Source organism: Pteronotus mesoamericanus, unplaced genomic scaffold, assembly GCF_021234165.1.
Source record: "Pteronotus mesoamericanus isolate MK-2021 breed Mesoamerican mustached bat unplaced genomic scaffold, CSHL_Meso_final contig_134, whole genome shotgun sequence".
Taxonomy (NCBI): Eukaryota; Metazoa; Chordata; class Mammalia; order Chiroptera; family Mormoopidae; genus Pteronotus; species Pteronotus mesoamericanus.
The window spans coordinates 327,675-350,812 of NW_026555061.1; the positions used below are offsets into that span (position 1 = coordinate 327,675).

At 65.1% G+C, this 23,138-nt stretch overlaps 2 protein-coding genes across 2 annotated transcripts in view; one reads left to right on the forward strand and one right to left on the reverse strand.

The window, feature by feature from the left end:
• Positions 1 to 4: 4 nt before the first annotated feature.
• CUNH6orf120 (chromosome unknown C6orf120 homolog) lies at positions 5 to 1,378 on the reverse strand. The gene has a single exon (XM_054595273.1). The coding sequence runs from the start codon at positions 1,285 to 1,287 to the stop codon at positions 736 to 738; it is 552 nt and encodes a 183-aa protein (XP_054451248.1). The 5' UTR covers positions 1,288 to 1,378; the 3' UTR covers positions 5 to 735.
• WDR27 (WD repeat domain 27) overlaps positions 1,286 to 23,138 on the forward strand; it is a 61,415-nt gene continuing 39,562 nt past the window's right edge. Inside the window, exons 1-18 of the mRNA XM_054595192.1 lie at positions 1,286 to 1,721; positions 1,992 to 2,129; positions 3,150 to 3,316; positions 3,495 to 3,689; positions 7,315 to 7,456; positions 8,834 to 8,958; positions 9,586 to 9,699; positions 10,750 to 10,801; positions 12,080 to 12,150; positions 13,413 to 13,533; positions 14,084 to 14,456; positions 15,562 to 15,665; positions 16,650 to 16,711; positions 16,996 to 17,117; positions 17,523 to 17,605; positions 19,676 to 19,754; positions 20,615 to 20,692; positions 22,054 to 22,151. Coding sequence (XP_054451167.1) covers positions 1,286 to 1,721; positions 1,992 to 2,129; positions 3,150 to 3,316; positions 3,495 to 3,689; positions 7,315 to 7,456; positions 8,834 to 8,958; positions 9,586 to 9,699; positions 10,750 to 10,801; positions 12,080 to 12,150; positions 13,413 to 13,533; positions 14,084 to 14,456; positions 15,562 to 15,665; positions 16,650 to 16,711; positions 16,996 to 17,117; positions 17,523 to 17,605; positions 19,676 to 19,754; positions 20,615 to 20,692; positions 22,054 to 22,151 — 2,560 coding nt within the window. The remainder of the gene's footprint in view (positions 1,722 to 1,991; positions 2,130 to 3,149; positions 3,317 to 3,494; positions 3,690 to 7,314; positions 7,457 to 8,833; positions 8,959 to 9,585; positions 9,700 to 10,749; positions 10,802 to 12,079; positions 12,151 to 13,412; positions 13,534 to 14,083; positions 14,457 to 15,561; positions 15,666 to 16,649; positions 16,712 to 16,995; positions 17,118 to 17,522; positions 17,606 to 19,675; positions 19,755 to 20,614; positions 20,693 to 22,053; positions 22,152 to 23,138) is intronic.

Genomic DNA, 23,138 nt, shown 5'->3' on the forward strand with positions numbered 1-23,138 from the left:
AGAGAAAATAGTTCATCTTCCAAAAGGTTTTTATTTCTCTGTACTTTGGCTTCTATTAGACAACTTCATTTGAAGTAATTATCCCATTATTTTCCTAATTTCGATTGTTTCTGGCCCACCCCGGGGGCCATCACTAATTTAGTAACGGAAGGCTCTTCCTAGGCAGCTCGAGGTGATAAAATACGCGTGACGACGCGGAGCGGCCAGGTTGACAGCCGTCCTCAGCGGGCACAGGCGCCCGGGAGCGGCCCCCCCCCCAACCCGTGGACGGGTGCGCGGGGCCGAGGTCCGGTCCCGCGGGTGCGGAACCAGCACCGCTCCCCAGGCTTGCGGTCGCTGCCTTCAGCATCGCTAACGAGTAACACAGCGTCGTCCACCTTTCAGTCCGATCTGTGCACCTGCAGCGAGGGTGCTCAATTCTGATTCCTTTCCTACAAACCTAAGTCACCGCAGTCGTCCTTTCTCGGCACCTGACAAGCTAATCAGAACGGAGTTCGAACACTTTATTGTGCGGACTCCTTTTACAGGAATTTTAATCTTTGAAGGAAAACGGATCTCGAACCGGCTGCTGCTGCTGCTCCTCCTCCGGGGTCACTGAGGTAACGACTGTATGGCTTTGTTTCCCATCCCAACTAGAAAAAGCGCGCGCTTCCCGCCAGGTGCGAGGAGCCGGTTCACGGCGCACGGCCGCCACCCACACAGGTCCACGGTCAGCATCCAGGCGCGCTCCGACCGTCAGAAAAGGATTTCAAGGACCAGTTTCAAAAGGCCGATGAGAACCGTCCAGAGCAGGGACTCCTCCTCCTGGGGCGCGCCCTCGGGGTCGTACGCGTGCGGGGCGCCGGCCCCCGCGCCGCCGGGGGTGGCGCCGTCGCCGAGAGGCGCCGTGGTGTCCAGGTACACCTTCATCTCGAACTCGCTGTCGCGGTGCGACGGGTGCCCGTACACGCCGATGCCCACCGGGCGCTGGAAGTGCGCGGGCACCGCCACTACGTCGCGACCGCAGGTGGCGGCCTGCAGCTCGTAGTCGTCGAAGCTCGGGTGCAGCGTGCGGTCGGACACGTAAAGGTCGGCGTCGCCCCGCACGCTGCGCATCGCCAGCACGATCCTGCCCTCGTGGTTGAGACGCAGGTAGCTGTAGTTGCCAGCGCCCACCTGGCCCGGGACGACGTGCAGCAAGACCCACTCCGCCGGGACGTCCTCGTCCTCGTCCTCCGAGGCACCGCCCCAGGACGCCGCCCGCGCCGCCAGGAGCAGCAGGAGGGCGCCCTTCCAGGCGGCGGCCATGGCCGGCGGCGCCGGCGCGGAGGCCTCACCCGCTCGCTCCGCAGAGAAGCCACCAGACGCGCTGAGCGCGCTCGGGGCAGCGCGGCCACATCGGGGGCGTCCGGCCGCCCGTCGGAGCCTCGGCAGCGGGCGGTCGCGGGCGGTCGCGGGCGGCCGGAGGAGCCGGCCGAGCTCAGGCGGCGGCTTGGCCCGGGACGGGCTCGGGGAGGGCGGCGCGAGCGCGCGGCAGCTGGACGGCAGCGCCGGCCTCCTGCGCGGGACGCAGCACCACTTCCCACGGGACCCGCGGCCCGACGCAGCTCCGGAGGAGCCGGAAGTGCGGCGGCGCCAGGAAATGAGACGGACCGGAAAGAAGGGGAGGGATCAGAAGGGAGGAATCCCCGGAAGTGACGAGCCCCTCTCTCGCGTGAACAAAGAGGGGCGTGGCGCCAGCGGTGCGTGGGTTGTAACCAAGACGACGGAGAGGGGCGGGGCGCAAGCCAGACGCTCTCGGCGGGCTCACCTGAACTCAGCTTCGGTCTCGGGCTCTCCAAGTGAGAGACAGGTGGGGCGAAGGACCCCGTGCTGCGCTCGCCTCCCTCGACTGAGCGCCGCCGCCGCGAGCTCTGCGCAGGGCCGGATGGGCCTCCGAGTGAGCGAGCGACGGGCGCGCCGACGGGCCGTTCTCTGGGCCCGTTACCGGTCTCTGTTCCTCTCGCGAACAGTGTCCAGTGGTCCAAAAGCGTCCTGCAGCGGGGTTGTATCTACGTCTATTGCGTCCACACGGAACCGACGTCCGGGGCCCCTGCTGGAGGCGATGTGCTGCCGGGTTCGGCGCAGGTTCATCGCCTCAGTCGGCGTTGGTACCGACGGGATCGCGTGGGAGTGCCCCGGCGGAGCGCAAACCCCAATATCTGCGGGGAGGGGACGCGCGCGGGGCTGAGCGCGGACTTGGCAAGCTCGCGGCCTCTTGTGGGGCGTGTGACGGTGGCGTGACAGCCTGCGGCTGGTATTTGCCTCGGTCTTACTTGCCTGCCGTCGGGAGAAGGTGACACAGGGGAACGGACCGGGCGGTGGGAGCACCTTCCTCCTCCGGCGGCGCCGGGAGCTCACGCTGGGGTCGCCCGCCGCCCTTTCGAGTCTTGCCGTAGCGCTCCCGCCGGGGGTGCCGGGTGGCGGAGCCGGGGCGCCGGCAGCTCCGTGCCTGCGGCCCGCCCAGAACTCGCCGCCGAACCCCGTGGGTGGGCGCCGCCTCAGGGCCCGTAAAGCGGGAAAAGAAGCAACTTTGAAGACGTATTGTAAGAGTGAAAGGCTGTACCATGTTTATTGATGCTGACAATTCTGCATGTTCGTATCTACGGAGGTGGTCTGCAAACTGTAAATCGGGACAGAAATGTACTATTGTTTTTAAGTTATTGTGCTAAACTCTATAGGCATTATAGAAGTGATAGAGGCAGTTTATGGTAAAGAAACAAGACAATAGTTAAGCACAATTTCACGTGTGTATTGTCCGGTCTCCAGATGCTCAGGGCGGGGCCGCGTGACTGCAGGTCCGCCCTGGGGCTGGTCGCCCAGCCCATGACAGACCCGCCCACTTTAAATCGCAGAGTCTGTAAAGCAAATCTTGGGAGCTTTGCTGCCCTAACCCCTTTTTAAAAAATTTTTAACATGAAGCTCACAGCTGCATCTTGGTAGCTGTGAAAAAAAAAGAGTAAGACCAAGTTGGCAACCTGGAGAAGAATGTGCTGTCACATGCTCAACACTGTGTGTTTTGTTTTTGTTTCTCCAGCCTGGGCCCCCAGCCTCGGTTTCCTACTTCACTGACCGCTGGGCGAGCGCCGCCCCGCCCACCTCGACCACCCAGATTCCTGTGTCGTGCCCAGGGCCCGCGGCACCTGGAGTGAGCCGTGAGCCCGGGCGAGGGCCTGACCGTCGCCGCCCAGGCGATGTGGCCTTGGGAGGGCTCGCAGCTGGGGTGGCCCCAGGCAGCACAGACCCCCCACTTCGGCTCCAGGCGCCCCGATTCCCCGTGGGGATGGCGACTCCGCAAGTGCGGGCAGGTTGAGCTGCTCCTGGCACAGTCCTGGAGGGGCCTTTCCTTCCCCTGGAGCGGGGAGGGGAGGGGACAGTGCCCTGCGTGTGAGCCCCCATTAGCAGCCCCACTTGCGTGACTCACGCGGGTTGGCTTGGCGCAGCCTCATGGCCGTCGTCGTGGGCTGTGCTTCCAGGTGGAGATGGAAGGACCACAGACCTTCCCTGCGAGGCACGGCTGCGAGGCCGGCGTCGTCACCGAGGAGCGCCTGGCCGAGTCCTGGCCCCACACCGCGCCCGTGCCGCTGGCCTGCCGCGCGCCCCTCTGCGCCTTCCCCGCGCCCGGCCGCTGCGGCCTCTGCGTGTGGAGCAGCGCTGACCCTGCGGGCCAGGTGCGCAGCCCCAGGGACCCCGAGAGCCCCCGCGCCGCCGTGTGGGGCGCCGCCCTCTGTGGAGTGGGCTGACAGCCGAGGGGAAAATACGCCCACAAGGAAAGCTTTCTGTTAAGTGTTTCTGTGAAACGGACGGTCCTGGACCACTTCACTGAAGAAGTGCTTCAGGAAGGACGTGAGCGAGAATAGTTTCATCCTAACCCAGTCAGGACACGTTGAAATTTTGTAGGTTTTTAATATTAACACATTTAAGGAAGTTTCCCATGTTTATTGCAGAATCTTTTCCATTAAATGCCGTTTTAAAGACATTAACGTTTTAGAATGGTCGTGACCAACTATTGGACTACTCTTAATAAAAACAGGTTTCATTTCACAAAATGAACAAGTAAATTCTAGCCCCATGTTTTGGCATTTGACTCACCCTCGCCTTCGCGGCGGGCCCCGGGGGCTTGGCGGTGGCGAGGGAGCGAGCTCCGTGGGGCCCCCGCTGCTGTGCTTGGGCCTTTTCCTTTCGCTCCCAGTCCCCCTGGCAGTCACGTTGCTAAAAGTAGCAGCTGTTTCCCTTCTTCACTGATAAAGGGAAACATGTATTTTGATGTTTCTCCCGAGTTAAGAGATGTACGTTCAGGTCTTCGGCCTGACCTGCCTCACGTTTGCAGTGAGCTGTTAAACACGCAGGACACCGTGCCCCAGGGCCTCCGTGTGCTCTGTGGCGGTGCTAGCAGAGCGGGCGCCGCCGGGCGGCCGCTACCTGTCAGCCGGTGTCCGCGCCTCTCCTCCCGGACGGGCGCCGCTGTGCTGCCCAGACTCCTCCGCGTTATGTTCTGTCGCAGGCGGTGGCTGCGCTGACCCACCGGCTGCGGCTGGGCGTTGGCTTTGATCCCAGGTTTGGTGGCTACACACGTGCTCTCCCGTGTGCTGTGTGTGTGCCTGCGGAGCCGTCGGGAATCCTGTGTTCAGCCTGGTAGCTGATGCTGAGGGGCTTCCAAAGGGGGCGCCGGTCTGCGCGCCGAGAGCGTCTTGGAGTCCCAGCCTATCCACAGCCAGACCCACGCTCCGGCCTTTTAGTTACAGCCCTTCCGGTGGGTGTAGTGCTACTGAGTCGCGGTTTAGTTTCCTGCTGACTCCTGGCATTTCACACCTTTGTGTGCATTTATTGGCCATTTTCTATTAGAGTCTATTTTTCGTATTAATTTGAAGGACTTTTTAAAATGTATTCTAAATAAAAGCTTTTGGATTAGTTAGCATTTTCTAGAGTTTACATGAGTGGAGTCAGACAGTATTTACTCTTTTTGTCTGGCTTCTTTCACACAGAATAATTATTCTGAGACGTTTATATTGCTGCGTGTGTCGATAGTCTCTTCTCTCCGTCACTGAGTGAAACGCCACTGCACGGGTGTGCTACGGTTTGCTTGTTGATTTCTCTGCCGGAGGACACGTAGGCTCTTCCTACTCCATTGTGAGTACAGGTGCTCCAGACGTCTTTGGTTTCATTAACATCAGGTTGGATGGGTTTATGCGGCTCTCCAAACCCTGGGCGTCTGGCTGGTTTTACGCCCTCTTGTTCTGTCCGTGACTGAGAGACGCATATGGAAATACAAGTGCGACTGAATCGAGGACTACGCGCGACTTTGTCTTTCCCTCTTGCCCTGGCGTTATTCCGTGTGTTTTGAAGCTCTATCACTAAGCGTGCAAGCGTTCAGTGTTTTTGTGTCCTCTTGATGAAATGGACTCGTTGATATTGTGAAGTGACATTCTTTATACCCGGCTTTGAAATTGTGGCTCTGCTCTTCTTTTTGCCCAGTTTTTACCATATTTTTGGATTCTATTTTCTGAGAGCAGCGTTAGGTTCACGGCAAACCCGAGAACAAGGCACCGAGATTCCCACGCGCCCCTCGCCGCACACGGACTCAGTCAGCCCCCCTTCTGCACATCCCCCACCCGAGGGGCCGTCGGGCGCAGAACGGGACCCCCGCCGACGCGTCGTCACCCCCAGTGTTCACGGCTGCCTTCGTCCCCTCGTGGTGGCTGGGATGATGGCGTGCTGTCCTGTGTCCCCTGCCACAGCACCACGCAGAGCGTTTCCACTGCCATAAAACTCCCCTGTGCTCTGCGCGGCCGCCCGTGCGCGCCCGACGGCCCGGCAGCCGCCGATCTCCGCTGTCTCCGCGGTCCTGCCTTTTCCAGGATGCTGCGTGCTTAGAGCCTTGCAACACGGCCTCTTTCCAGAGTGGCTTCTCTCTCTCAGCTGTATGCACGGGAGGTTCCTTTATGTCTTTCTGTGGCTTGATAGTTCGTTTCTTTGCTGTGCTGACTAACGTTCCTTGTTCCGACGCACACAGCGTGTCCGTTTGTCCGGTGGGGAAAACCTCGTTGCTTTCAGGGTTTGGCATTTCTGAACCCAGCGGCTTTACACGTCGGTGTGCAAGCGTTTGTGTGGACATAGATGTTCAGCTCCTTCGGGTAGACCCTGAGGAGTGTGCCTGCTGGGTCCTGCGGTGAGTGTGTGTGTGGCTGCATCGGAAACCGGCCAGCGGCCTTCCCACGCGGCCGCGCAGGCTGCGCTCCCAGTGGCCATGGGCGGGGGAGGGGGGTCCGTCCTTGCCAGCCTTTGGAGGAGTCGGGGTTCCAGATCCAGGGCCTTGGATGGGTGCGGAGGCAAGCCCCCGCGCTCCGTCCGCCTCCTCTCTGTAGTCTCTCTTCTCCATGGCCTTGGTCACTTGCTGGGCCCCCGAGTATGTCCACGCCCATCCTGTGTCGTTTCTCCTGTGACTCTCAGCCGGAGCTCGCTGCCCAGAACCGGCCTCCCGCGGGCGCAGGGGTGCTCCCCGGGGCTGCGCTGGGCGCCGGCCCTTGACTCAGCCCGCCTGCTGTCTCGGGGTGTCCACGGCGACCCCGGGGCAGGCCCGTCTGCCTGGCTCTGTCCTGTCCTCCTGCTGGGCCTCCTTCCTTCCCGGTGCCGCTGCCGCCGCCAGCCTCTCAGCCATGACACCGAGTGTCTCGCTGTCGCCCTCTCCCCCACCCCCGCCGTGTCCACTGTCCGAGTCTCCGCGGCTCAGTTCCGGCCTGCGCTGCGCCCGCCAGGAGTGTTGGGTCTCCCCTGTGCCCCGCGCGGTCTCCCTCCCACGCCTGCGGCAATGCTCCGTCTCTGGAGCAGAAGCCTGGCCCCCGCTCCCTTCCCTCTTTCCGCTGCCCTCCGCTCCCTAGGGCTCCCTAGGGCGCCGTGCGGACTCCCGCAGGCTGGCCGGGTGACCTGGCTCACCTTGTCCCGCCGCCGGGCCCGCCCCGAGCACCCCCTCCTCCGCCGGGTCCCCCTGGCCTGCCTTAGCCACAGGCCCGCGCGGCCGCAGTGGGTGCCGCGGGCGCCGCCTGGTTACCACACGGGGTGCGCGGGGGCTGCGGGCGCTGACCCCTTTGCTGCTGTCGTTCGTGATGCTGAATGACAGTGAAATGCTTGACCTGAGAGGCCCATTTAGTGGAGCACAGGAATTTTAGTAAGTGGGTAAGTGAAATCGATACAGTGGGAGAGCTCAACCCATTTAATTTCTTAGGCTCTCGGTTGTGTTGTTACATTCTTTTATTTTGTCTGTGACCGCTGATCTGCGGTATTTGTGTGGGTTTTTAGCTTCTGACGCTGGGAGGACACCGTGAGCCGGTCACTGCCGCGGCGTTTGGGAACGTGGGGCGCCCCCTGCAGGTCTGCTCGGCCTCACAGGACCGCGTGGTGACCTGGAGCCTGGACAAGTGCCGCGAGCAAGTGCTCCAGGGTAAAGGCCGGTGGAAGCGCATTGGAAAGCCGCGCGAAGGGAGCCGCCTACCCTGAGACGGACTCGGTGCCGTAGGGGAGCCCGTGGGGGAGCCACGCCCGCGGGCCGCGGGGCCCGCGCTCCCTGGGCTCATTCTCCCGCGTTCCCTTCCTGTGAAACCCGTGACGTCTGTGGGACTCCGAACACAGGCCGGCAGCTGAAATACTCTGTCCTCACAGAGACGGGCGGAGGGGTTCAGCCTGGGGTGGCACATGCGGGCCCGCGGGGGGTGGGGGGCTGGGCGCGAGGGGAAGGGGGGGGGCTGTGGGAGGCAGAGGGGGCGTGGCGCGGGGCGGGGCCGGGCCGGGCGCCGCGAGCCTGGCGGGGTCTGAGGAGCCGGGAGCGAGCCGTGTGGCGGGAGGGCGGTGGCGCCAGGGTTTCGTCCGGGGGCCGTCACCCGCAGAGGGGGCCACGCTACAGGGTGACAGTTCACAGCACGACTTTCATGTGATTTTAGGCGATGGCCCGTCTAACCCACCCTGTGTCATTCATAGTGTGGTCGCTCCACTCTGTGTCCGCACAGCGCCGGCACGTGTGAACACACATGCACACTGCACAGGTCGTGTGTGAACACACGTACACGCATGCACTCATACAACACACGTGAACACACAGCACCCGCACTGCGCACACACGCTATACACGTGCACATGACACAACACATGGAGTGTACATTTAGTGCATCGATACAGAACCATGCACATGGGCACACAGTGCACACACATGTAGCACATCCATGCATGTTCACATGATACACACACAGCACACACATAGTGACATGCTATGTGTGCTCACATGGGTGTACATGCAGAGATGTGCACGTGGGGCGCGTGTAGGCAGCACACGCCCTACACGGTGCGCATTCGTGTGGTGCGCATGTGGGAACACATGCGCCCAGTGCCCGCGTGCCTGCGGCCGCCCCTGCCACGGCCTTTGGGAGCGGGCAGCCCCCTCGGGCAGGGGCCGTGCGCCTGCTGTCCATCCCCACGTCCGCCTGGGGAGCTCTGTGTGGACTTTGCCGTGGGGGACCTGCCCCGGGGTCGGCAGGCGGCAGAGGCAGCGAGCCCTAGGCCTGGCCGGGGCTCCGGGGCACCGGGGTCCCTGCTGACGGCGCGTTAGCGCTGGCTGGTCCCCTCACCCCCACACTGGGGCTGACGGGGCGGGGGGCCCGCATGCAACGGGCCTGTCCCGGCTGTTGTGAGCAGTTCCCCGCCTTCCCAGAAGGACGTTGTGTCCAGTGTTTCTACTGCCCTCAAAGAGCTGGAGCCCTAGGGAGGCCCGCTGTCCCTCCGAGGTGCCCACGCCCCCCATAACCGACCCGCCGCCCGCACCCCCCAGGGATGGAGCCACGCGGTGTCGTGCTGGGCACCCCCCCGGGAAAGGTGCTGTGTGTGCGCTACCGACCGGACGACGGGGTGGCTGCGGTCTGCGCGGGCAGCCACGTTCTCCTGCTGGACGTCGAGGTGAGAGTCCCCTGGGCGAGGGCCGGCGCGAGGCTGCTGGGGCCTCGCCGGCGGCCCGTTCCCGATCGGGCGGGTTCCTGGGAACGTGCTGCGGGGGTGAGTGAACGCACGTCTCTCTCCGCAACGGGAGCCGCCCGTGTGTGAACCGGGAGCCTGGCCGTGAAACCCCGTGTCAGGGCGGACGTGAGACCACTCATCCCCTGCCGGCCTCCACGTCAGTGGCCGCGCCGAGACCCTCCGCGTGGGGTCTCGTCGGTCAGCTCCATTATCAGAGGCTGCTGCCCCCGTAACGTCCTGCGACGACGTCGCGTGTTGGACCGTGAAGCGGCCTTCCGGGCCCCGCGAGAGCACCGCGGGCGTCAGGCAGCGGGACGCGGCCCCCCGCCCCGTGGACTCGGGGCCGGCTCGGGGCGTCCTGTGGGGACAGGTGGCCCGGGGGCGTGAATCTGCCTGCGGAGAGTTTCCTGGCTGCTCTGCTGGGTGTAAACCCCCGGGTTCACCTGCGGAGGGTGTCGAGGTGGGAGGAGGGAGCTGTGTGCAGTGTGTCTGAGGGGAAGCCGCTTTCCACGAGATGCGTGGCGCCTCCCAGTAACAGCGGCTGTCGGCCCGCCGGCCTCCCCACCCCAGACCCAGTCCGTGCGGGCCCAGCTGCGGGGACACCTGGGCCCCGTGACCGCCGCTGAGTTCTGTGCCTGGCAGCCGCACGTCCTCGTCTCTGTGTCGGAGGACAGGTGCTTTAAGGTGAGGGGCAGCCTGCGGACAGGACGGGCTTAATCGGGCTTGTGACACAGCCGTGCGGGCCTCCCGTGTTTGGTCGCCGCCGAGTCTGTGACTTCCTCTCTGCCGCATCCTGGAGGCGGGGCCGTCCCGACCGTTGGCCTGGTGCTTTCGCTGGGGCTCAGGCGTGGGAAGCTGGGGCGGGGCTCGCAGCACCTCGCAGACGGCCCTGCCCCTCAGCCCCACAGCCCCACAGCCCCACAGCCCCACGGGGGCTCGGGCCGCTGGGGCCCTCTCCCCGATCCCAGGGCCGTGGAGAGGGAAACGCCCACGTACCGGCACAGTTCTGAGGGGCCCGACTGGAAGAGCCCCCTTCCGGGACCAGCGGGGCTTGGGGGCAGAGAAGGCTCAAGTGCAAGCTCGGCCGGCGCCCCTGCCAGGAAGGGGGACGCTGTGCGGTGTGCGGGGAGGAAATTGGAGGGGACTTAGCACCGGGCTGCTCAGGGCGGGGAGGGCAGGGCCCGGGCCCCCGCGGTCGCCTGCAGGCTGTGCCGGCGCCGCTGGCTGGGGCAGGTCTGGGCCGCGGCCGGGTCCGCCCGCGGGCCCACTGCCCCCGGCGCCTCACTTTCCCGCCTGGAAATGATGGAAGTAGGTGGGTGATGCCCCTCACCACAGGCGGCCGCCACAGGAGAGGGAGGAGCGGGTGTCGGAAGGCGCGGAGCGCGCCCTCGCAGGAGGGCGGCCGGGCGTGCCGCGTGCAGGTGGCGTGAGGTCGCGAGCAGGCGGCCGGCTTCGCCCCCCGCCTCACACAGACGGAGGGCTGGGGGCTCCCGTGCCTCGTCGCGGGTCCTCCGCACCCACAGGTGCTTATTTCTGGAAATGTGGTTTTTTCCTGACACCTTTTATTGTGTTTGCACGATTTTATTATATATACTTATTTTAATACCTGTTTTTCTTTTGGAAAACCGTTTACCTAGAATGATTGGTAATTGGTTAGAAGTGTGAGCTCAAGCTGTAGCAAACAGTAACGGGGGAGGCGTGGCCCCTGCTAAAGGAGCCTGTGTCTGTCCAAAGGTCTGGGACTGCCGCGCGGGATGCCCGGTGCACAGCTCGCCAGTGCTCACGGGTGAGTGACCCCCGTCACGTCCCCTCGGTGCACTTCCGAGCCCCCAGGGCCCCTGGGCGCACGAGTGGCTCATAGAAACAGCTGCCTCACGCCCAGCTGACTCCCGCGGTTTTCACCTGGAAGCGTGGGCATGCGAGACCGGAGGCGCAGGGGCAGCACCACCCCCCTTGCGGCCCCGTGGTGCAGCCCAGCGCTGTGCTGGCAGGGCCGCCCGGCCCGCCCGTGGGCCAGGGCGCGGCCGGGGGTGGGGGCAGGCTGACCGTGCCTCCGCTGCTCGGGCACGAGGCGTTTGTCCGGCCCGGCATTGCTCCTGGGTCGCTGCCTGCTCTCCTCACAGTGTGCCCCTTGTCACGACGGACCTCTGTGCACGGTCCCATGCGGGGCCGGGAGGCTGTGCAGGGGTGTGCGCGAGGGTCTGCCCGGGGCCAGCGGGACCTCCCGGCAGGGCCCTAGGCACCTTCGGCGACTGGTGTTCCGCAGCCCCCGCTCCCAGTGGGCTCATGCTCTGGCTTAGGACAAGGTGGCCGCCGCCTTGGGGGGCGAACCCTGGAAACAGCTTTGGGAACGTCCAGGTGCCTGTCACGGGGTGGAGCGAGAGTCCTTCCTGAGGCTACTGAGCTGCCTGAAGCGTCCGATACCACAATGTCTTGAGTGTTACCAGTCTCAGGGACAAAGGACGTTTCTTGGAACAATGTTGCAATTATCTTTCTGGAACAATGTGGAATTATTTGATTGTTGAGAAAACAATTACAAACGATTTTGTCATTTATAGATTTTTAGAACAGGGAGTGTTTTTGAGTATCCATTTATCTTAACTCTCCTTCTAAATTCCTGACAGTTTAGATTCAGAATATGTCTTAAGCATTGGAGGCAGCAGGTTAAAAAAGCCACCCATCCAGCGGCCCTTCTCGCCCCTGACACACGGCTTTGCCCTCCGGGCCCCCCAGGGCCGCTGTGTCGGGGGCGCGGTGCCCCCAGACGCGCCGCTCTCGCCCTGGGTTATGGCGCTGCCGGGAGTCGGGGTGGGGGCGGTTTGAGGGGTGCCGGGCAGACGGGCGGGATTCACCAGGACCCCGGCCACCGGGGCCCCGGCCACCGGGGCCCCGCCCGCCACGCGCTCGCAGAGACCCCCCGGCTGTACTCGCTCGGCTTCCGCTTCCTGGGAAGACCTTACCCGAGGGCAGTGGGAACGTGACCGAGAGGGGTCAGCGGAACGGAGCCCCCGCTCACGCTCTGCCAGCGCCTTGGAGGCCGAGCGTGGGCCTGTCCCCTCCGCAGCCTCCCCGCTCCTGAGCCTCGCTGTGGACCCAGGGAGCCGGCTGCTGGTTGCCGGGTGCGCCGAGGGCCAGGTGAGCGCCACCCCCCGCCCCAGCCCGGGCGACCCCGCGTCCACCGCCGGCCCAGAGCCTCTCACGCCGCCCTGCTGTCGGCCTCGTCCGTTCAGAGAGATTTGGGGACAGGTGGTCTTTTTCAAACTTAGGTTTTTGGGAGAGCAGTTCAGGGTTGCTTCCCCAAGCACGGTCCCATTCTCCCTGCCGGCGTCGGTAGCATTTGGGGACAGTGTCCCGTCAGGAGGGGCCCAGGCCTCCCCTGGCGACACTTACTCCCGGCACGCCGGTCGCCGGACGGCAGGCGGCCGGTTCCACACCAAGAGGTCCCAGCGACACCAGCTGGGCGCCTCACGGTTTAGCTCAGACTGGGCAAGGTCAGGCCCCGTGGGTGGGGGGCCCGTCCCCCACGGCCGTCCCCCACTCCAGGGCCCGTCACAGGTCCCTGGTCCCCAGGTTCCCCCCACTTTTGCCCGCACGGGTGTGGCCCAGAGGGTCCCCAGGCCTCCTCGGCTTTGGCTGACCTGCTGGAGCGCTCACGGGACACAGAAACACGCCCTCGCAGCTGCCATTTGCTCTAGAACAACTGCCAGCGCGGAGGTGCACGGGGCAGAGCTGGGGTCCCCCACGCGGACGCCACTGTCCCGTGCAGGTGGGCACGTCGGCCTCCAGTAAGGGGTGCTCGCCCGCCGGGGAGCTGTGGGGACCCCGCAGTTTCGGGATTTCCTGGAGGCTTCACCACGTGCGTGCCATTGATTAACTAAATCATTAGCTTTGGTGACTGAGCACTGGCTCTGGCCCCTCGCCCGCCCAGGAGGTTGGGGGTGGGCCGGACGTGCCCCGGAGAGCCAGCCCCCCTCAGGTCACGTGAACCTCACAAGAGGCCGCAAGGGGTTGCGGGCTCTGTGCCGGGGCCAGACGAGAAGCCACACCTGTTGCCTTGCGTGGACGGCAGCGTCACAGCGAGGCTTTCATGAGGGAGATGTGTCTTCCTCTTGGATGATGTGGGCGGTGGGCTGTGCTGGTGTGGTGTGTCGGGGGTGGGGCAGGCCCTCGGGCCGCGCGCCGAGCTCCAGGCTCTCGGAGGCGGGACCTGGGAACGGGGTGGTCCCCCCCTGAGGGCCCCCGTCCTGTCCGCAGAGGACGCTCGCCGTCTGGGGCCCGGCCCCAGGGCAGAGGCTCGGGGACTCCGCAGGCCCCGCGGGACCGGCCTCCTGGCCTGCCTGCTCCCAGCTCCCTTGCTCATCGGCTTTTTCTGCCTTTTGTCCCCACCTTTGGTCCAGCTCTGTGTCTTCAGTTTGGTGGAAAGCCACCATTATCGGTGTGTGACGCGCATCGACCTGAGGAAGGAGGCCGAGAGTTTCTGCGCCAGGACGGTTGGGCCCCGGCCGAGCGGCCGGCCAGGTAACGTGGCCACGACCCGCAGGCCCTCGGCGCAGCCGGCCCAGGGCCCCGCCTGGGGTGCGGGGCAGGAGGCAGGGAGGGTGGGGGGCAGCGCCCCTCCTGTGTGCGGGGGTGGCTGCCACGGCGCTGGGGGTCCGGGGCGCCGCCAGCCGGCCTCCTGCGGCTTCTCCGTGCTGAGCAGGCTGCGGCGCTCCCTGCCCCCGCGCCCCCGCGGCCCTGCCCCCGCCCTCCGGGTGCTCGCCCCAGTGTCCGCCCTGCTGTCATGGGTGGGGGGCAGCTGCTCCCAACTCACCTTCTAACCCAGCTGATGAACCTCTGACAGGCGACTGCAGTCCGTCAGTTTTCGTTGTACGGAAAATGTGTCTTTGCTGACCTTCAAGTCTATCATCACTGTTCTTCTTTTAGTTCATCTGTGTGTGTGTGTGTGTGTGTGTGTGTGTGTGTGTGTGGTGTTTGCCGATGGCTTTCAGCCGTTTCTTTTTAAAGCAGGTCAGAAACCGCCTTCGCCCAGCGTGCCCATCCCCCCCGAGCGTTGGGCCTGGGCCCTCAGGCGTCCGTTGTTTCTCGCATCCGCGCCCACCGGGGACACCCACGGGGGCCGTGTCCCGCCCGCCCCTCTGGGGCCTGCACGTGGCCCCGTCCGCCCTCGTGGCCTTCCAGGGCCACGCCTCCCCCACCTCGCTCCTCGTGGCGAGGAAGCTGCGTGTCCCTCGTGGGCCTGCTCGGACACAGGGACACACGTTTCGCGCGGCACCTGGCGGGTGTCGTGTCGCCTGCCGGGTCGCCGGCGACTCTGTTCCTGAGGACAGTGAGCTTCCCTCCGCAGATGCGCCGGGGAGAGGGGACGAGGTCGACGTGACGCTCCCCGTGCTGGGCCTGGCCCGCTGCGACCGGGCACGCGCCCGCGGGCCTGACCGAGGGCTGTAAGTAGGCCGCGCTCCACCAGGGCTGCGGGAAGGAAGCCTCTGAAGTGAGGTTCATTTCTTGGAATGATGAAGAGTAATAATAACCTGAAGTGTTCTTAGGATGGCGTGTTTTAAGTCTTAAAGTTGGTAAACTTGATCGATTATTTTAAATTCACTTAATAAGAGAAATGGGAGTATTATAATTTTGCTCATGCAATCTAGGCGGAGCGTAGGGTGAAGGGGGAACCTCCCCCGCCTGCACCCTCCCGCCCCGGGTTACACGTTGAGCACGTGGCCCCGTCCCTGCAGGGGCGCCGGCCTGGTCTGCGTCGTGGGCAGAGGCTGGGGCGGGGCAGTCGCGTGGCCGTGGCTGAGCCGACCAACGGCAGGATCTGGGCCCGTGCGCGCCCGCCTCTCAGAGCAGAATGGGGGTGGCCGGGAGGGCGCGCACGGCCTCGTGGGTCCGACGTCCGTCCGTCCGACTCACCCGGTGGCCTGTGGTCCGGTGAAGGGGCGAGGACACGAGCAGGAGCGGCGGAGAGGCAGGGCTCCCACGCCTCGTCCGGGTCCTGAGGGGCAGGAGGGCGGCGGGCAGGGCCCCGGCCCAGGCCCAGGGCGCGGCGCTGGTTCGTGAGCGGGAAGAGAAGCGGCGGCGGCGGCCGAGCGGCATGTGTGGCCCCCACGCCCTGCCGCGCTGGGCGAGCTGGTCTGCCACATGTGGGGCCGCCCGCCAGTGGCCGCGGTGACACAGAGCCCCGCCCAGGGACCCCGGCCGCACGTGGTCCCGCAGAGGACGCGGCACCAGCCTCTGGTGACCTCAGAAGAAATAGAAGTGACGCAGATCCAAGTTGAGTTGGGACCAGGTTGTGGCCTGTTGAGTTAGTTACTTGTTGGTTGCTAGAGAGTGGACTCCTGGGAGAGCCCAGGCCACTTTGAAGCAGCCTAGTGGGGGGAGTATAGGTCGCGGGTGACAGGAGCCAGCCACCTGCCTCTGCGCACAGACCCTCCTTGGGTCTCCGTTGTTACGCTCCGCACGCACGGAGAGTTAAGGTGAGGCTCAGGGACCCTGAGGAACTGAAGCTTCAAATGAGGCGAGCGTGATGTTTCTCTCTTTTACAAACAGCCTGTCTCCTGAGAGCACCAGCTGCTTGTGGGTTGGAAGCTCTGCTGGCTTATTCGTGCTGAACTTGGCCAGCTTTGAGCTGGAGGCTGCCTTGCACTTCAAGGGTGAGGCCCAGCGTCAGGCAGCCTTCGGGATGCGGTTGCGTGACGTTGGCATTTTGTTGACTGCTGCGGGGTGGGGGCGGCTTCAGGGTAGGGAGGCTGTCGCTCAGGCTTGAGGGCCGGACGGGCGGCGCGGGGCGGCTTCCCTCGGGCGGGGCCGCGGTCCTGGGGGCCCAGGGACACACAGAGGGCGCCGCCGGGGCCGCTGGCTGCTGCCCCCGGCTCCCCAGGCCCGCAGTGCCCTCTCCCTGGGGCCAGGCCTGCCGGGGGCGCCCTGCCCTCAGGCTCCCACCTGCCTGCCTGCCTGCCTGTCCCGAGGCTCCTCCCCAGGAGGTCAGCGCATCCTGTGCTCGCACAGCCTCACAGGCGGGTCAGGCTGGGCCTGCGCCAGCTGGGTGGACACCCCCTCCCGCCCCGCCCCGATCTGCCCCCACCTTCGGCCCAGCTGTTCCTGCCAGAAGCAAGGGAGGGATCAGGACACACCCCCCACCCGGCAGTCCGACCTCCAGTGGCCTCCTAGGGCTTCCCCCATCCCCGCCCTGCCCAGCACAGTGCCCGCCCCACGCAGGGATTCCGGGCCGGCCCCTTCCAGCTCCCCAAAGACCGGCCTCTGTTGCCTTGGGGACTTGGGGCTGGGGACGAGGCGGTTGGTTACTGTGGGCCAGGCCCACAACCCCTCACGGGAGGCCCCTCCTCCCTTGGTGTCCTCCTTCAGGCACCGCCCTTGAACTCTGCCCCTCCTCCTGCCCCCTTCAGCCACCCCTCCCCCGCGGTGCTGGTGCCACTTAGGTGCAGGTCTGCGTTCTCTGGGCGCTGTGTGCGTTTGCGTGTGCATGTGTGTGCATGTGCGTGTGGAGCTGCGCTGGCGGCCCGCCCCGCCCTGCCCCGCAGCATCAGGATCACAGTGGAGAAACGTGTCACCGAGTGGTCAGCTCCCTCCCTGACCCCCAAACTTTGGTTCTTCATTTCTTTTTCCTGAAAATTAAGACTTTCGGAACCTCACCATTAAAGTGGCTGGATCGTGTGCTGTGATGAGCAGCGATGATAAGGTCAATCCTCCCCACTCACCACCGTGGAGTCTGTGGGTGCATCTGTCCGTCCGTCTGTCTGTGTGAACTGTGCTCGTTTCTCCCGCCCGAGCGGGGGCGGGCTGGGCAGGCGAGGCCTTTGCGAGGCGGGCGTGAAGACCCCCGTGCGGCGCACGCAGCCCTCGCTTCGGGCCCGGCTCCGGCCTGACGGGCGCAGGCTCGCGCTGCGCAGCTCGTGCACGCGGCAGTCGGCCCCGCGCGGCCGCCGTCCTGTCTCAGTTGCCTGGCCCCTCCGGCCTCCGCAGGCCTTCTGTGTGCTCGCCTCTTTGTTTGGGAGTGAGATCACGCTGCTGCAGGTCGACCTGGACGCTCTCCTGAGGTCTCAGCCACGCCCCCGCCTGGGGACGCATCTCTCAGTGCTGCCCAGGTGGGTGCACCCCCGGGGGTTCCGCCGGGGGGGGGGGGTAACGGAGGGGTCCGCCCGGGGGGGCGGGGCTGCCTGTGTCCCTGTATCAGTCGGCAGGATTTAAAGTTTCGTGAGCTCGCAACTATACCCACCTTGTTTGGAAGCACTTTCTGCTGGTGTCCACCTTGTTTAAAACTGGTGGCTCAGTTTATTTTAATGTGAAACACTGCTGTTTCAGGATAGAATGTAGATTATAAAACAGCGCTTTTATTGAAATGCAGATTTATTTCCGGGAAAGGTAAGAGTAGGCTGGGTAGTCGTTCTCTAAATACTGTGTGTTCACATCTACGTAGCGGTGTGTGTTTTGCTGGAACAGCTCTGACAGGTAAGTGGGCGCCCTGGTTCAGCTCCCCGTTTGTATTTTAGCTCCGGCGTCTCACCGGCCTCTCCTCTGTATTGCGGAACCATCGAGGCAAAACCGCCGAAGCCGGCCAGCCACGTGCACGCCGGTCAGTGCATGTTCCCTGAGGGACAGAAACGCAGGGGTAGCTCAGCCCAGCCCCCAGCGGCCTTAGCGTCACCCTGTTGCTTTTGGGTCCGCCTTCGTCCAGGGCCCTTGTCCAGTGCGCGATGTTTCTTCTCCTGGACTGGGTGTGACTCGCAGGAACTCGGCGACGTTCAAGGGCGCCCAGGGCGGCCTCTCCAGCGGCCGGCACAGGGGAGGCCCGTGGGGGGCGCTCGGCGGCGCTTTATCACGGGGATGCGTTTTCTCCTTCTCTTGGCTGAAGGATTCAAAGCGAATCCCAATGGCGTCCCGTCCCATCACAGCACATGTGCCGACGCGCTTCTCGGCACACGAACGACCCTCCCCAGTCACGGCACCCTGCGTCCGGACTGACGGCCGCCCTTGGTGTCTGGGACGAGCTGGGACGCAGAGACGTTGTTCTCAAACATGTCTTCTCACTGTTTGGTCTAGGGAACATGCACACGGATCTGCATGTTGCTTTTTACAAAGAAATGCTTTCAAAGATCAATTTGTGTTTTAAGATGGTCTCGGCTTCGGTGTCGGGCTCATTGACAGTCACGTCTTTATTCCCTCCGGTGACCGCCCTGAAGTACCGGTCCGTCTTGTGAAGCCTCGTGCTGACCTGGCGGGGAAACAGCAACGGTGCTCCTGGCCTTTGTTCCCCGCCCCCTCTCACGTCACGCCACATCACGCCACGCCACGTCACGCCACGTCACGCCACGCCACGCCATCTGTGCCAGCACCTCACATCACACCACGCCTTGTCACGCCACGTCCCTCCGGAGGCCATGCCGCACCCTGTCACGTCCCACATCACACCTGTCATGTCACAGCACGCATGCTGTCGTGTCACGCATCGCATGTATCCGTGTCCCCGCCCTCTCTGCGGCCAGATGCCAGCCTTCTGAAGCTCTGACCTCGTAACGGTTGGGGTGCTTGGCAAACCTTTGTGTGGGAAACGAGAGTAGACGGCTGAGTGGCAGGCGTGCTGAGCCCCCCGCCACACAGGGTCGCAGACGCCACGGGAACCCGTGTGGGGAGGACTCGGCTTCGTGCGCGGAGCTTTGTGAGCATCTGTGCAGCCTCGTGCCCACGAACCTTTGTTTGGAGACGCCCCCGCCCCCCCCGCCCCGTGGCCAAGCTGGTGCAGCGCAGCCGTCGCTGTCCCTGGCCCTTGTTCCGGGGCTTTCCGGGTGTTTCTCGGGGAAGGGATGCCCTTCGCCCGACCCCGTGGTGCTTGTTGGGGGTGCCCTGCCCGGGGGTCTGGGCCACGTCGACATCCATGTGGCATTTGCTGAGAATGCAATTTGGAACAACCACGTTCCTTCGCTTTAGTTTTTAAAACAGAGCTTTTTCAGGGTTACTCTGTAGGATGCAATCATCTGCTCTCCTGCAGTTGTTTTAGGACGTTGCACAGAACGTCCATATTGAATGGCAAGTACGTAGAATAAATACTTCCGGCAGATCGTGCTTTGCCTGAAAGCGCGTCTGAGGCTGGCGAGAGACCGTCGGCCGGCGGGGCGGGACGGGCCCGCGCTGAGCCAGGGGCCGGGCCGGGAGTCTCGCCGCTGGTGGCGTGGGCGTGGCGTCCTGGCGGCTCAGCTCACAGGTCTCTCTGTCACGTGAGGAAAGCGCCAAAGGCGGCTTGGGCCGGCGAAGTCACCTGCTGTCCCCCTGGTGGAGGGTCGCCTGTCGCTTCCCCAGGCGCATGTCCCTGCGCGGGCCGCTGCGAGGGTCCCGGGACAGGCTGTCGCGTGAACCGGCATTGTGCGTGGCCGCGCCGTTGCCGCCCGGGCCCCCACGGCGGGCACCGCGGACCGCAGTGAACACGTCGTGCTTCCGTGTGATTTAAGAGGCAAGGGAGAGCGTTCGATGCTGTCCCCTCACGCTTCCACGGCCCCGGCCGGCCCTTGTGTGCTGGGGGCGGCTGGCCGGGCGCCGGGCCGAACCCTCTGTGGCCCATTTCCTGTGTGTGAGGGGCTCAGTCCTGCCTCGGGTGCGGAGGGCGTCGCTGTGACAGGCCTGCTCCTCCCCCACGCCCGTGTCCCTGCAGCCACCCGACGCGTCGTGAGGGACCAGCCCCTGGTTTTCCACAGCTCCGTCAGGTCGTCGGGGTACGCGGCCGCCCCACAGTGAGTACTCGGGCTCGGCGCTCCCGTGGCAGCAGGGACGCCTGGTGGCAGGGGTCAAGTGCCCGGAGTGTGCCCTGCGGGCCCCCGAAGGGGCAGGAGGCAGACGGGGCCGGCAGGTAGGAGGGGGGGTCTGGCCCCAGAGGGTTCCCGTCCCAGAGCGGCGGCGGCTGCCAGTGTTTGCTGAGAGCGTCCTGGGTCCTGGCCTGCGGTCCGCCCTCCGGCAGGGACCGTGCGAGGTGCACGTCACCCCAGACCAGCGCGGGGGGCGCAGCACGGGCTGCGGCGGGGGCCGGGCGCAGTGCACTACCGGAGACCTGCGGGCACGGCCGCTGGCGGGTCCCCGGCTCTTCAGCGGCCCCGCGGTCCCCAGAAGCAACACGCTGCCCCGCTGCCCCGCTGCCCCAAGCCCTGATGCCTCGCCTGCTCTTCCCACAGCCCCAGTCGGCTGTGGCCAGGAAGCCCTGTGGGGCCCCGTGCCAGGGGGTGGGCCCCCTGGGCCCCCCGAGTGTCCCCTGGCCTCCTGCCCCCCCTCCTGCCCCAGGCGCCACCAGGGGCCACGGGTGGGGCTTGCACAGGGTACCAGCCCCTCCGGCCTCGCTCCTGCGCTTTGGCTGGACCGCTGGCCGCAGCGCCGGCGCGTCACCTGTGAATAAGCGGCAGGGGATTATTCCCGGGACTTCAACACCCAGACGCTGCTCCCCCCCAGTGCCGGGCGCGGCCGGTGTAGACAGATGGCCGGGAGGCCCGGCCTGTCACCAGCTGGGGGTGCTGGTGGCCTAGGTGCTTCATGTGCTTGTTCACTGTGCCCCGAGGGAGCTCAGGGCTCGCAGTGTCTGAGCGACGTGGCGGTTTTTCCACAGCACCACCATGTTTTCACCGAAGACCACGGTCAAGAGCGACTGGAAAAGACCTTCCAAATGCGGGAACAGGCGCCCATGGTACGGAGCCGCACGTGCGCTTCCAGAGCGAGCGCGGAACGACCCAGAGAAACCCTGTGAATCGGCCACTGACTTGTTTCAGACGGGCCTAAGGCCCCGCATGTGTCTGTGTACAGGGATGTGCGTGCGCACACACACGTGTGAACATCCTTCAGCTGCACTTAACTCTGTCACTTCGCGTCCGAGTCCCTGAACGGGGCGCCGGCCCTGGGGAGACCCGGCCCTGGTCTGCAGGGTACCAGCCCCTCCACACCCGTGCTGAGGGGGCCGGCCCTGCCGTGCCGGCCGTCGACCCACAGCAGGGCCGCGTGGGGCGGCTCGTCCCACACCTTGTGGATGGAGGTCACGGGTGCATCGCGTCGGCCCCTGAGCCCCCTTTCCGCCCGCGGACGCCGGAGCCTGAGGCTGGAGGGGCGGCCCCGCGTGGGGAGGCCCGTGGGGCTATGTTCCTGGATGAGCACACAGGCGCGCGTGTGGCTGTGTGGACACGTGTGTGGACACGTGCGAGCATAAGTGTGGATGTGTGCGTGGCTAAGGATGCCGGCACGTGGCACGTGTGTAGATATGTGTGTAGGCATGGTTGGATAAGTGCAGATATGCGTGTAGATACGTTTGCACACATGTGCCGATGTTTATGGACACGTGGTAAGAGTCCATGTGATAAGCATGTACACAGGTGGGTGGGTGGGTGTGTGCACACGTGTAGATAAGCACGGGCAGTTCCCGACCGCGGCTGCCGTCCCTTTTGGGCCTCCTGCCACGCTCTGGCCGTCGCTTGTTTCTGGGACCCGTGATGACACTGTGTGAGGCGGGTGTCGGGCTGCGGCTCTGTGCGGGTCTGGGACCCTGAGCAGGGGAGGGCGCCGGGGGCCCCAGCCGGGCTGGCCCCGGGGTGCGGCCTGGCCACCGGCGTGAGGCTGCGCCACAGGCTGCGTCCCCACCGAGCGCGCGGGGAGACTCGGGGGGGGACGTCGCCAGCCGTGCTGCCCTCGCGCCCTCCCCCACCCTCACCCCCCGGGAATGGGGCCGTTTCCATGGTGAAAGGAAGCCGCTTGCCCCTCCTGTCAGTGATTAGTGTTGAGTCGCCGCCCCCAAAGAGCCTGACCGGGAAGTAAAACGCGGCTTCCCTGGGGCCCCTCCCCGAGCCATCAGGCGTTCATCAGTTTACAGTAAATGCGATACGTTCTTGATATTTTCCACGGGAAATGCCTGCATTTTGGGCCCCAAGGACTCCAAGCCTATTTCCAAGGCTGGCGGCTGAAACCGCACACGTGGGCGGGGGAGCCCCGCAGCGTCGACGTGCGTGGGCAGCCTGACCGGGACCCTCTCTTGGTCTCTGTTTTTTGCTGCCTCCCTCCAAGCGAGGGGCGCCCCTGGGAGACTCCCGCGCCCACCGCCCTGCGCCGGCAGCTCGCGGCAGCCCAGGGCCCAGCGGCTGTGCTCTGCGTCCAGTTCTCAGGTACGGTGTCCGGGGCTGAGGGGGCGCGCGGTCGCTAGACTGTACCAGCCCTCGGTCCGGGGGGCTGCGGGGCAGGGCCTGCGTGGATGGAGAGCAGGAGCCACTGCCCTTGCGGGCCACAGGGGGTGGGGGGCGGGGCGGGGGTGGGCCCGGGCCACGCCACCTGGGCTCAGGGCGCAGCCTCCCAGGTCCCTGTCCCTGCGTCCACTGCCCCACCTCCTCCTCCTCACACGTGCGGGCGGCCTGGCAGGAGGGCACTCAGGAGCAAGAGCCGGCTGGGCAGACGCCACCCTCCCCTGGACACCGGGCACCTGTCCCGGGGCGGGGGAAGGACAGCACACAGGCTACGCTGCGGGCCGCCCACGCTTGTCCCCGTGAAGGGGGGGGAAGTGCAGGGGCAGCTCTACAGCCTGAGCTCTGTTTGGAGCGAACGCTGTGGCCCAGGCTCCTGCCCTCGCCGGCCGGGTGGACAGAAGGCCTGGGGCACGGCCCCTGAGGGCGTGGCCGCCGGGACCCAAGGATTCGGGGTGGATTCCCGGAGGTTGACACGTAGAGCTGTGCTGAACGCCCTTTGCTTTTCACATAATTCCAACCAAAGGTGTTTTAAAATAATTTTTGGAAATTAGATCAGTAGCCTTATCAGTAAACTAAGTGTCTCTGTGATGTTTGATACGCTTGCTACTCAGCGTGTGGTTACCCATGGCAGGTCCTCAAGTTTGAAGGTCCGCTTCTGCCTTGTCTCAGGATGACATTTAGACAGAACCGCTCAGCCAAACGCGCCACTGAAAAGCCTGCTGGCGGGAGCCGGGCTGCAGGCTCCGGGAGGAAGGCGCGGGGCCCTGGGTGCGGGGCCCTGGGTGCGGGGCGGGGCGGGGCGGGGCGGCCGGGGGCACTGGGGCCACTTCTCGTGGCCTTCTTGTCGCTCCCTGGGGGGCGTCAGGCCGCGCCCCGGGTTCCGCGGCCCTGCAGGCCTGCCTCCTGTGAGTG